Source organism: Pongo abelii, chromosome 10 (assembly GCF_028885655.2).
Source record: "Pongo abelii isolate AG06213 chromosome 10, NHGRI_mPonAbe1-v2.0_pri, whole genome shotgun sequence".
Classification (NCBI taxonomy): Eukaryota; Metazoa; Chordata; class Mammalia; order Primates; family Hominidae; genus Pongo; species Pongo abelii.
In genome coordinates this window covers 44467226-44479733 of record NC_071995.2, presented here as the reverse complement: position 1 = coordinate 44479733, position 12508 = coordinate 44467226, and the positions used below count along the sequence as shown (strand labels likewise).

Genomic DNA, 12508 nt, shown 5'->3' with positions numbered 1-12508 from the left:
CAAAAGGAACTTCTGAAAACCTCACATCAATATCCTTAGAAAAATCTGAGAAAATATAGTATCCATAAAACAAAAAAAGTGATATGAAAAAAGAGAAAGAGGATAAGAGCAAATTATTAGAAATTAAGAGCATGATTGAGAAAAATAGCTGACAAGTTGAAAAATGAAACGGGTATAGCTGAAGGTGAAATTTGTTATTTTGGATGTGACATTGAGGAAATATTCCTAAACATTGAGCAGTAAGATGAACAGATCGAACATAAACAGAAAAGCTTAGCAATATGGATCAAGAGGTCCAATACCTGATTAATAAAAGTTTTAGGAGTAAGCAAAGGGGAACAAATAGTTTTTTTTTAAATAGTAGAACTTTTTTTTATTTTTAGAAGAAAATGTGTCTTCTTTAGAAGAAAGACACAAGCCTTTTGATTGAATGGGCCGTCTGCATGCTGAGTATGATGAATTTTAAAAGCAACTCACATCTAGTCATGTCATGATGAAAGGATAAGGATAAAAATTCTAAAATCCTCAGAAAAACATCGATAAATTATCTATAAAGAAATAAGAACCAGACTCATCAATAGAAGCTAGAAGAGAGAAGTTTCTTCAATATTCTGAAGGAAAATGCTTCTGAATCTAGAATTCAAACAATTAACAAAATTTGAAGGCAAAATAAAGACATTTTCCAACATGAAGCAACTCAGAAATTCTATTTACAGACATAGGCTCATTGTGTGAAAAAAGTCATTCAAGGCCTTATTTTAGTATAATGCAAAATAAACTGAAGAAAGAAGATAGAATGGCGTTCAAGAAACTAGCGGCTAGGCAAGACTCAGAGGCTGGAGGAGGAAGCCATTCAGAATGAGAAAGAGCATAGAAAATTTGCTTTCAAAGTTTTGGTAATATAGAATTATATTTCATTTATTATGTAGTCAAATACACCACTTTGTCTTTAGGGCATACTATTTATACAGCGATAATACTGTAATTGCTGCTTATTGGTTTTCCATGTTTAGAAACAACCTACAGGCAAGTTATGACACTTTTGTTTCACAGAACAAGATGAAAATATTATGATTCTCAAATTGTAAAAGTATTTTACTAACTAAAATAATTACAAGTGTAGGAGAAGGAAGGAAAGAAAAAGTATGCTAATGTCCTTATTTTTTATGGGTAACCAGTCTAAAATCAGTTAACCAAGTCAAAAAAGCTTTAGTGAATTATTTAGATCTAGAATGGCTAATTTTAAATAACAAGCTAAAAACAGAAACTGTCAATAGTGGTTGCTGCTGGGAAGTGAGACTGGTACTGTGTGAAGAGTGAGGAAAACCTTTGTACTCATTTAGTGAGTTTCTTTTTTTTTTCCTTTAACCATATGCATGTCTTACTTCTATTCTCTCTTAGCTTTTAACCTGTTTCTTTTGATCTTTTATGTATATACACTTAGGCTGCCTTATATTAATAATAGTTTCATTTTTGTTCCTCCTGCTTAAAACGCTGTGTGCTATTTTTTTTAATTCTGAGAACTGCTTTCTTTATTTCTGGACAATTCTCTGCCATTATCTCTTTCTGTTTTGTCTCACCCTAGTCTCACAATTTTCTATATTGGAATGACTATCAGTGTATATCTGAACGTGTAATTCTTATTTTTTCCCCATTCCTCTTAACTTCTTATTTGTATTTTTCTTTTTTTAATCTCTTCGTGCTATAATTTGAGTGATTTCCACAGATCTGTCTTTCAATTTTATAAGTCTTCCTTCAGCTGAGTTTTTTTTTAATTTCAATGATTATTTTTTCTTTTTTTTAAGAATTCCTTTTTTTGACTCTTTTCGCAACAGCCTGTTCTCCTTTTATATTCCTTTATAATGTTTTTATTCTGTGAAAGTTATTCTCTTATTTTGAATGTTTTCTTTCAAAATGTCTTTCTTTTTATTATAATAATGTAAAAGTCCCTTTTAAATTGCTTTGTTATTTGTAGTTCCTTAGATGTGAATTTTATCATTTCTTGTGCCTACTGGCACTCTTACTAGTGAGTTTCCATGTGTGTTTTATATGTTTTGTAATTTGAAGATATGAACTTTTCTCAAGTGTGAGTTGCCTTTCAAAAAAGTACTGCCATGGCACTGGGTTGTGGAGGTATTCCCATGTGGTAGTTTCTGTTTGTCAGAAGAATAGCAGATTTTGTGACTTCTGGAGCAATTTTTATGTTAGTTTCTCTGCTCAAGATTTCTTTATCAAATGGGTATTGCACATTGACCACACTTTTCAAGAATGATAGTGTTTCTCCTAATATAATGGTTCAACAATAATTGAATGAATCTAATGGTAAGAATTTCAGAAGAAATTATATCAACAACATATAGTAGATTCAAGGCATTTTTCAAAAACACAATGCCAGTCCACCTCTTTTCACTATACAATTGAGGAAAATGAGGTCCCCAAATGTTAAATGACTTATGCTGAGATCCAGTGAATTAAAGGCAGAGCAGAGGCTAAAATCTAGATCCCTTTGTTGTTAAAATACATTTTAATTTGACATAGATGATGAGTGATGCTGACCCAGAGGTAAATCTGAACTTTCTTTTGTTACTATTCTTAACTTTGGCTTCAGGATCCAAGTGCCTAGAAAGTTACTTCCTAAACTTGATCCTTACCTATGTTGCATATTATCAAGCATTTGGTGGTGTTAATTCTTTCATGTCCAGTTAAATTAAAGCAGTAATTTTCTTTCTAGTTATTGCTAGTAGAGACACTGGTAGATTCTGCCTTGGTAGACCTTCCTTTGTCAACAATTTACTTTTGTCTTCCTTTCTTTTAAAACATGCATCCCACTCACAAATACCTAAATTTCCTTGAAGACTGCTGCCATGTCTTAAGATTTCTTTTTTTTCCATAGTTACTAGTAAAACCTGCCATTTTCATTATACATAGGCACTCTATAAATATCTGCTAATTTCCTTTCTTCTCTTCCATTTTTTTCTTTCTTGTATTGGCTAAAGGAACCTTTCAGGATTTGCTTATGTAAAGTTTTCAGGAGTTTCCTTCCTTCCTCCCTTTTACAGAGAGCATACAAAATGTAGATGATTCATATTCACTTATTTCATTTAAATAAAATTATAATGATGTATGTTGTGTTCTGTTTGCAGAACAGAGTGTTCTGAACATCTACACAAAGTGGAAGAACCTTAAGCTGAAGGTACAGTATATTATTTACACTGAAGGGGCTTGTGTGTGGACAAGAAAGCGCTGACAGCTCAAATGGATCCCATGGAACTGAGAAATGTCAACATCGAACCAGATGATGAGAGCAGCAGCGGAGAAAGTGTTCCAGATAGCTACATCGGGATAGGAAATTCAGAAAAGGCAGCAATGAGCAGGTATGGGGTTAAAAATTACTAGGTTCCATGGAAAAATAAGACAGGATGTGGACATGGAAAACAGGGTCTTGATGGGAAGAACTGGATTTATTACAGGTAAATTTGAGATAACAATGATATTGATGCTAGCACATCAATTCCCTGGTCCTGAAATACAGTGATAATGTCAATCTATTTTGTGACTGATTTAGAATTGAGGTTACAATGTCCTTGTCTCCATTAATAATGTGTAATAATTTTAATTATTTTAGCCTATTGCTCCTCTTATCTTTCTCAGGTTCCTCTTTGAATGTTGCTACACCTCCTGGTTTCTGTAGGGATTCTTTTCTCTCTAAAAGTATCCTCTGGGCAAACTCACTCACAATTATTATGGCCTCACCCACCAAATATATGCCATATACCCAGCCTGTTAAGTTTCTCTACTGAATTTCAGATCATTATATTTAAATGTCTACTGCACATCTCTACTGGACCACTACTGTGTCTGAATTGCCTCATTCATAAAGTTAAACCTGTAATGTCTAATACTGAACTCCTATCTTTCCCTTCAAAACCTGCTCCTCCTCTAGTAATCCCCATCCTAGTGAAAATCACTGCTATCATCTACCAACTCACTCAAAAGCCCCTAGGTGTAAACTTTGACCCACATAGCCAACGGTCAGTCATATCCAGTTGGTTTGACCTTATTAATGCTTCAAATACACCTACTTTTCTGTACCCATTCTACTGCGGTCTTACCTTAGGCCTACATTAAATGTGAGACAGGGAGAGAGCCCTGATTTGTCTCCCTGTCTTACATTTCGCTCTGTCTAGCCCTCTACACTTCTGCAAGAGTAATCTCTTACAATTGCAAACTGAATCAATTTCCATCCTTAGATAAAGCCCTTCTGCACCTCTCCAATAGCCATAAGAGAAAGTAGATTACACACTGCTGGGCATGTAAGGTCCTTTGTGATCTGTTCTTGACCTGCCGCTCCTGTCCTGTTTTTTGCCCTCTCCCTATTTGTTACTTGTTGCCTTCACTCATTCTGCTCCAACTGCCTGGAATCAGTCACCTGCTCCCCCTTTCTCCGTGTTGACACCTCTCATCCTTCAACAATCAGCTCAATGTCAGGTCTCCTATGCAGCCTTTTCCAAATTACTCTACTCCCCCACGTAGAAGTGACTGCCTCTCCTTCGTGTACCCTCTCCCTGTTCAGATGTTAATTATGGCACTACTACAGGCTAATGGCCTCTGTGGTCCCACCACCTGCCACATTGTCTGGTGCATAGTAAGTGCACAATAGTTATTTGATAAGTCAATTGATTTCCCACAAAATGTTATATCAAATTGTACATGATTTAAGATGCTCAGAAGGGAATTTTTGACCAAATCTGGGCCTGAAATAGAGAATATTGTGCTCAAACAAAGACTTCTCATTTTATTCACAACACCCAGGAAAATCCATCAGGAGAAAGCACTGTTCTTCCTTCAAGTAGCTCAGTGCAATGAACTTTAGGGATGTCGGACTAGAGAGGCCACTGAGATGTAAATTACGACATTTTCTAAATTAGGTGACCCTTGAGGAAACACTAGGGTGGTAGAAGACAGGGCTTTGGAGTCTGCAGAGTAGTTGCCTGACTTTAGAGAAGCTGTTTGTCCTCTTTGAGCTTCAGTGGAAAATGTAAAATGGCAAACCAACAGCTGCTTTTCAAGGATGAGATGGGTGCCCAGAATATAGATGACATTCCATACTTTTTTATTACTTCTCTTTCACTGCATTACCCTTAGTAAATTGATTCAAACCTGAAGATGCTTGTTTATGAAAGGGATGCACACAAATATGAGCTCTGCCGAGGTTGACAGAGTTAAAGGGGACACCCTCCTAAGAACTGTCATAGTGTCATTCCACTTGATCCTCAAAAGCCAGAATGGAAAGAGCATGAATGCTTTTGTTAAGCTTCATGCAATGTGTTCCGAACCACTCACAGTGACTTACCTTTTATCTCCTGGCTTAAACATAGGACATCATTTTGCAGTTTTTAAAATCAGTTTAAAGAGATGGATTTTATCTATGTGTGGTTTGGATTGAACCCTTAAATGTAAATTTTTGAGAAATTCAACATAATGTATTTATTTGTGATCATTATACTTGTGTTTTCAATACATGCTGGGTTTGGTATCAAAACATTTAACATACTGGGGACATTTCTCATCTATTTTATACAATCTTGGCATGTTAAACGACTACAACTCATCTCATGCCAAAATAAGAACATGCAAATGCCTCAAAGAAAGAAAATCTGTTTACTTTCAAATTCTCAATTTTAAAAACTACTATGGAATACAGATTTTAGTTTATTGATTAAAATAAAGAATAGAGTGTTGGACATTCCAGAGTTTAAATTCTGGGTGGCACTTTTGTTTTTATAGTCCTCAGGCCCATTTTAGGCTTCATTTTATCCTGTCATCTCAGTCTCCAACTCTGAACATTATGTACCAGTCTTCACATAGCAGGTACATTAATTACAGACCATTAATGTAAACCACAAAAGAGTGGTGGGCGGGGGGGTGGTGAATGGAAATTCAAGGAGGCAACAACTGAGGGCATTGTGCTTTCTATGAGAAATATGGGGAGAAGGCCAGGAAATGTTCTTAACTTGTGTACTCAGAGCTATTTATGCCTTGAGTTCTAGAAAAGCACATACAACTTTGTGGTTTTGTCTGCTGTTTCTATCTACATCTCATACTGTTTTCTATTCTCTAAAAGTAACCCTGCCATCCTCTTTTCTCTCCAGGTTATTTTCAGGATTAGCTTCTGTTATAAAAAATAGCTTGTACAGATCTCCTACAATAATTATTTTCTATTTTATTTCTAAGGTTTATTTATTTATTTATTGAGACAGAGTTTCACTCTTGTGGCCCATGCTGGAGTGCAATGGTGCGATCTCGGCTCACTGCAACCTCTGCCTCCCAGGTTCAAGCGATTCTCCTGCTTCAGCCTCCTGAGCAGCTGGGATTACAGGCGCCTGCCACCACACTTGGCTAACTTTTTGTATTTCTAGTAGAGACAAAATTTCACCATGTTGGCCAGGCTGGTCTCGAACTCCTGACCTCAGGTTATCCACCCACCTAGGCCTCCCAAAATGCTGGGATTACAGGCGTGAGCCACTGTGCCTGGCCTCTAGGATTATATTAATAGAACAATCTTTAATTATTTTATCTTTCTTTTCATGTAGGAAATGTCCTAAAATTTTCAACCCATCAGTTTGAAAGCATTTTTAAAATCATACATAGTTGAGCATTTTATATAAAAACAACTAAAAAGTCTGTGACATTTTGCAGTATAAAAATGCAATGGCAGCAGCAGGCCTTATTAATTGAGCCTCTTGGAAATGTGGCTGGTCCTATGTCCATATCCTCAAAGGCCCTGGCATATAACTGCAGGAGCTGACCAGCACAGCTCTATGACCAAGTTGTACATCTTCTAGCCTGTGTCCAAGAAAACCAGAATCACAATGCTCTACGGATAGTGACATCTTAAAGTTTTCTTTCCCTCCCAACTCTTTTGCCAATTCATTGAATTGCTTTAATAATTTCCTTAGTTTCATTCATTATCTGTTAATAATCCATGTACATTTTGAGAGTAATTAAAACACATATGCACACACAGGAACAACCAACACAACACAGAGCTACCACTGAATTACTTTCCAATAAGAGATATATGTATAAATGATTATACCAAAAAAAAAAAAAAAGGAAAATACCAGCTACAGGGCCCTGCCTGGGACTGCTTGATGCCAGGGGGAGAATGGGGTCTCTCCCCCTGGGTATGGGTGGGTATGAGCCTGCTGCTTCACCTTTCTGAGCCACAGTTCCCTATAGGGATATTTTGAGCATCAGATGAGATAAGGATCACAGTGCCTAGGCATTTAATAAATATTTGTTGAATTAATAAAATCATCTGATTATGGTATGGTAGTAGTTCAGAAAACTCTGTCATAACCCTGTACTCTTTCTTTGGAAGGGCTCCAAATGGGAACACAATTAGTTGTAGTCTCTTGCATAGCTAATGTGAGAAAGAGGAAATGTGGTATAAACAATTTTTTAACTAAAAATAATATTTCCTTCCTTCATAACATCCTTCTTCCATCCCAAAGTATAGTTGTAAATGGAGCTCAGTTGTTGGTCTAGAATGACCGTTAGTGTGAAGGAGGAAAAGAAAATTGGGGTGTCTTATTTCCGCTCCTCTGATTCAGTTACTTAGATCACCTGAAACATACATATGATTCAGAGCATATATTTAGATGTTTTCACTTTTTTATTTGTGTGTGTGTGTGTGTTCAGTCAATTTGCTAACGAAGACGCTGAAAGTCAGAAATTCCTGACAAATGGATTTTTGGGGAAAAAGAAGCTGGCAGATTACGGTGATGAACATGTAAGTGAATCTATGCTTTCAGGCAATAAACGGGACTGAGGATGTCTGATCTACCTAGGTCTCTGTGGGAAAACAATGTGACTGAAATTTTCCAAGCCTTGATCAGCACATTCTGTGTTTATTCAGGCTCTTACTGGAATAAGGGCTTGTTTTTTCCTGTTCGCCATATGGCTGCATAAATCATTTATGAAATTTATGTGTTTTGGGGGGAAATCATTCTAACCCAAAGGTAATCTGCAATCATACATGTTTTCTCTTCTTTATGTGACTCCCCTTGTAATTGTTTTTTTTTGTATTTTTACTGAGGCCTCTGCTGAAACCAAGCACTGCATTCCGTTGAAAATTACATGCTTTTATTGATGTTGAGTAATGGCTTTACTCACTGTAATTTTATCTTAGTCTTCAATTTTGGACTGTAATCTGCAGATAATGTGAGAATAAGGATAACCCCTAAAGGTATGCCCTTTGGCAAATGTTTGCTTATAATACATCCCTTCTTCTTCAAGCATCCCGGAACCACTTCCTTTGGAATGTCTTCATTTAACCTGAGTAATGCCATCATGGGCAGTGGGATCCTGGGCTTGTCCTATGCCATGGCCAACACAGGGATCATACTTTTTATGTAAGTGAATGTATATGTCTACATTTGGTGATGAAGTCCATGCATACCTGGTGGCTTTTTCAATTAACAATCTCAAGTTTGATCTTTATGAACGTGAAGGATCTGAGAAAGTATTAAAGAATTCCTCTGGCTTTTAGATAGAACTGCAACCTGAGGAAAAACTCAAAGGAGGCTAATCATGGCACTTGGTCACCCAACCATCCCTAACCCAACGGCAGAAAGTGTATGTGCTCAATCAACCGGAGCAGCGTAGCCAGAAATTTTGTTATTCAGTAAATACTTGAAATAATTTGGTGTTTAGCAACCAAAAAGATCTTTCCCAGAAGCAAATCTGATTTTATCTCATTCTTAGGAAAGAAGCAACCAAGCCTAAGAGTCCTGCATGCGCTTGCCTACCTTATGTCCCATTCCCTGTGCCCCTGTGCGACAGATACACTGGGCACAATAGCCTTCTCTCCATCCCATGAAGATGCTACATTCCCTCTCGCCACTGGACCTTTGCACGTGGTCTTGGAACCCTCTTCTCTACCTTCTTCATCTAGTTAACTTCTCATATGTCAGTTCAGTCTCACCTGAATACTGCCCGCCCTGATCTCCACGACTGGGGCAAATCACCTTATCATAACACTCACCACAGTTTTAATGTTTTAGTGTCATTTGTCTGATTCATTTGGTTAATATCTGTCTCCCTTGCTGGACTATAAGCTCTAGAAAGTTGATCCCATGTCTGTTTTTACTCACCAATGTCTCTACCTCCAAACCTAGAGCAGTGCCCGGTACAGGCAATATTTGTTGAGTGACCAAACCTTATTCCTAAACCTACACACTTTCACCAAACTTGTTCAAATGCTGCCTAAGGGTAGCAGCATCTGGTAGTTGACCTGTAGGGTGGATACTGCACTGTCTGTGACAGACAACAACAGACGTTTATGTGCATCATGTACAGCCTGGTATTTTCCAAGATATAGTTGGCAGCAGTGGAATTCTTCACAAGAATAAAGTCTGATGTTAGGCACCACTGTGGACACAGATCCTAATCCCAAATGCAATGCTAGAGAGTTAAATAACTGTCTAAGAATGCAACATTTATATCACAAATATGTGCTGTTTATGTTCTGAATATCACATATGATTAGTAATCACACAGCTATTTGAGGGCTAAGGATGAGGACTATAAATATATTGTGTTAGTGCTTTGATTGAACTGTTTTATGTATAATATTCTTTAGCTGAATGGGTTTTTATATCAACTTTACTTTTATATAAGCCATGTTTTGAAATAAACTAGGATTTCAATAATCTGAATTTTAATAGCTATGTATGTAGTCATATATTTGTATGCTTTTGTAATGTGCATTACCTCTAAGACAAAAAAGCTGCCTTTCCTTATTAAATATACATATCATTAAAATGGATTAGGAAGTTACAGATCGCTGATGAATAGAAATAGGAAAAACTTCCCCCAATCCCACAGTCATAGATCATCTTCATGAGAGAAGAATATTCACTTTTTTAAAATGAGGACCTCATTTTTGGCTTATAAACACTTAGCAGATTAATTTGGTCAGAACAATTAAATCACTAAACATCATCGGGTGTGTTTTGTGTGTCTAAGTAGCACAGACTGGATTAAGCTATTTCTCTTAATTTATAGCAAGTGACACAGTATTTTACTGGTTTTACTCTTAGTATTTTCTGCCAGAGAAAGTACATGTTTAGAATACAGGGAATGCTCATTATTTTTCCAGGGAACAAAATTATATAATCTGAATTACATTATTCCTTAAAAACAGTTAAGCTCATAAGGCATATGGAAAAATATAGGAATAAGTCATTGGTTAGACAGTTCCGGCAGACATACTTTATGGAAAATAAGAGTGCAATATAGTTACAGGGGTTATAAAATTTATAATTCATGGTCCAAATGTACATTTGTAGCATTGATTTCATTGTGAATTACCAAAGGATTAGATCAATTGTGGGGAAGGTGTATCTTTTTAAAAATAAACAAAGATAAAGATTTTTTTTCTGAATTCCAGGTAAAAGTTAGCATTGCTCCTCCATTTATTACGTAGATGCTTCTATCAATTCTTATTTTTGTGCTCCAAATCTTGGATTTGGAAAAATACCAATTGGCATAAACATAAAGAAACCATACATGCATGTGGGGGTCCTAACACCAGAAATTACTCTGAATGCAAAGAAAAAAAAAAAAGGAATTTTCCTGCCCCATCCTTAGCTTTCTCTATTATATATGCAACTGCCTGCCCCTCTAGCTTACAAAGTACTTTGTTATCTAATGCACAGGATCAGCAGTAATGCACCTCAGACTGCAGGCTTTGGCCTTTGGATTCCTAGATTTCAGATTAAGGTTCAGTCAGGCTATTGAATAGCTCTTCAATTCTAAGTGCTGATGTGAATATCATGCAAATATGATGTACATATTCCCATGTGCTGAGTAAGTAGATGTAGCATTTGCTAATGTTGCTATACACTTAGCATCTAAGTTATGAACCAGATTCTACAACTGGGTAACATTAAAAAAAAGTTAGGGACTTCAGGTATGTGAAATATAGCAAATTCTATTTCTATGACTTTAAAGGGTATATGCAGAGTTCTGAACAGAATTTCTCAGCCTCCCCCAAATCCACATACTTTTGGAAAGTTGATGATTGAAAAGATTAATGTGATCCTTTATTGTAACATCTAACATAATTACATTTTATTTATTGTAGAAACTTTATTACCTACTCTCTCTTCCCTTTGCAGAATCATGCTGCTTGCCGTGGCAATATTATCACTGTATTCAGTTCACCTTTTGTTAAAAACAGCCAAGGAAGGAGGTATGCTACCACTTGAGTCCAACACATTCTATTTTAATTCTCATAAAAGAGTATTTCAGTCTGTTGCTTCATAACCTTAGGATGATTATAGTCAGTTTCACATTTCATTTTCTTCTGAGCCCAGTGACACGATCTCTCAGTGTTTATAGTTGCTTGGGCAAGAGAGAGGCAGGAGTGAAAGTCAACTGGCTCAGGTTCAAGACAAATAGAAAAAAAGAAATTTCTGATATATGATAGAAATAACTGTTTTGACTTGCTATATGCAGCTAAAATAAATAAAGCCATTGATTCTTGTTTGGAGAACATTTTGATACATTGCTTATTGGTTTTTGAGGTTGCATCTTTTGGGCTTATAATTTCTATATGATGTTTATTTACATGTTTGAGACTCCAGCATAGAATTATATGACAAAAATATTTTAGTCATTAAAGCAATCTCTTTAAAAAGGCTATTTTGTCTTTGATTGTAGGGTCTTTGATTTATGAAAAATTAGGAGAAAAGGCATTTGGATGGCCGGGAAAAATTGGAGCTTTTATTTCCATTACAATGCAGAACATTGGAGGTAAGGGGATATACTTTTCAATGGATCATGTAAACTTTCTATGGCATGTTCAATAAATAAGAAAACTTATGGTAATGAACAGGCACTTTAGATACAGAAAAATTGCTACTTATAGTTCTTAAATTTTAAAACGATAGTTTCTTAAATAGGTTTGAGTCCTGCTTTAATTAAAAACAGCAATATCTAAGAATGAAATAACATATAAAACCCTGCCAATTGAATTCTAGAATTAAAATATAAAATAAAAGCTTTCTTGATTTTTAATGTTGTTACAGCATGAATTATTACTCTTAAAAATTGAAGAATTTGTGCTTATATCTGTCTTTGCCAAAACAGTTGACGTTTTCTCTGTGTGACTGAGTTCGTTTTACAAAACTGAAAAGTGGGTGTCTAGGGGAACATAGCCAAATGCTGTGGTCCTTGAAACGCAGCCTGCACTGAGCCAACCCACTAGACAGTGTCTCTAGAAGTTTACTAAGGCAAAAGTCTGGCTAGGCATCAAATGCACTCTAAACCCCGGTTTGTTGATTCTATGAATTCTTATAATTCCCACTGAATTATCATTTCCAGTGTAGGACCTAGAAATATACATATTTTTAACAATGTTCTCTCGTTGGTGTGTTTGCCCACCAGACTCATACCGTTTCTGTTGTGTCTTTGGCCCTCAGAAGGCATCCAAACCCAT

At 36.2% G+C, this 12508-nt stretch overlaps 1 protein-coding gene across 8 annotated transcripts in view; it reads left to right on the top strand.

The window, feature by feature from the left end:
- SLC38A4 (solute carrier family 38 member 4) overlaps positions 1–12508 on the top strand; it is a 259413-nt gene that overhangs the window by 227771 nt on the left and 19134 nt on the right. For all 8 annotated transcript variants that reach the window (XM_063711664.1, XM_063711666.1, XM_054526615.2 and 5 more), the window contains 5 exon segments: positions 3144–3374; positions 7705–7795; positions 8302–8417; positions 11187–11260; positions 11731–11823. In XM_063711664.1, the coding sequence (XP_063567734.1) occupies positions 3256–3374; positions 7705–7795; positions 8302–8417; positions 11187–11260; positions 11731–11823 (493 nt within the window). In that variant the 5' untranslated portion in view covers positions 3144–3255.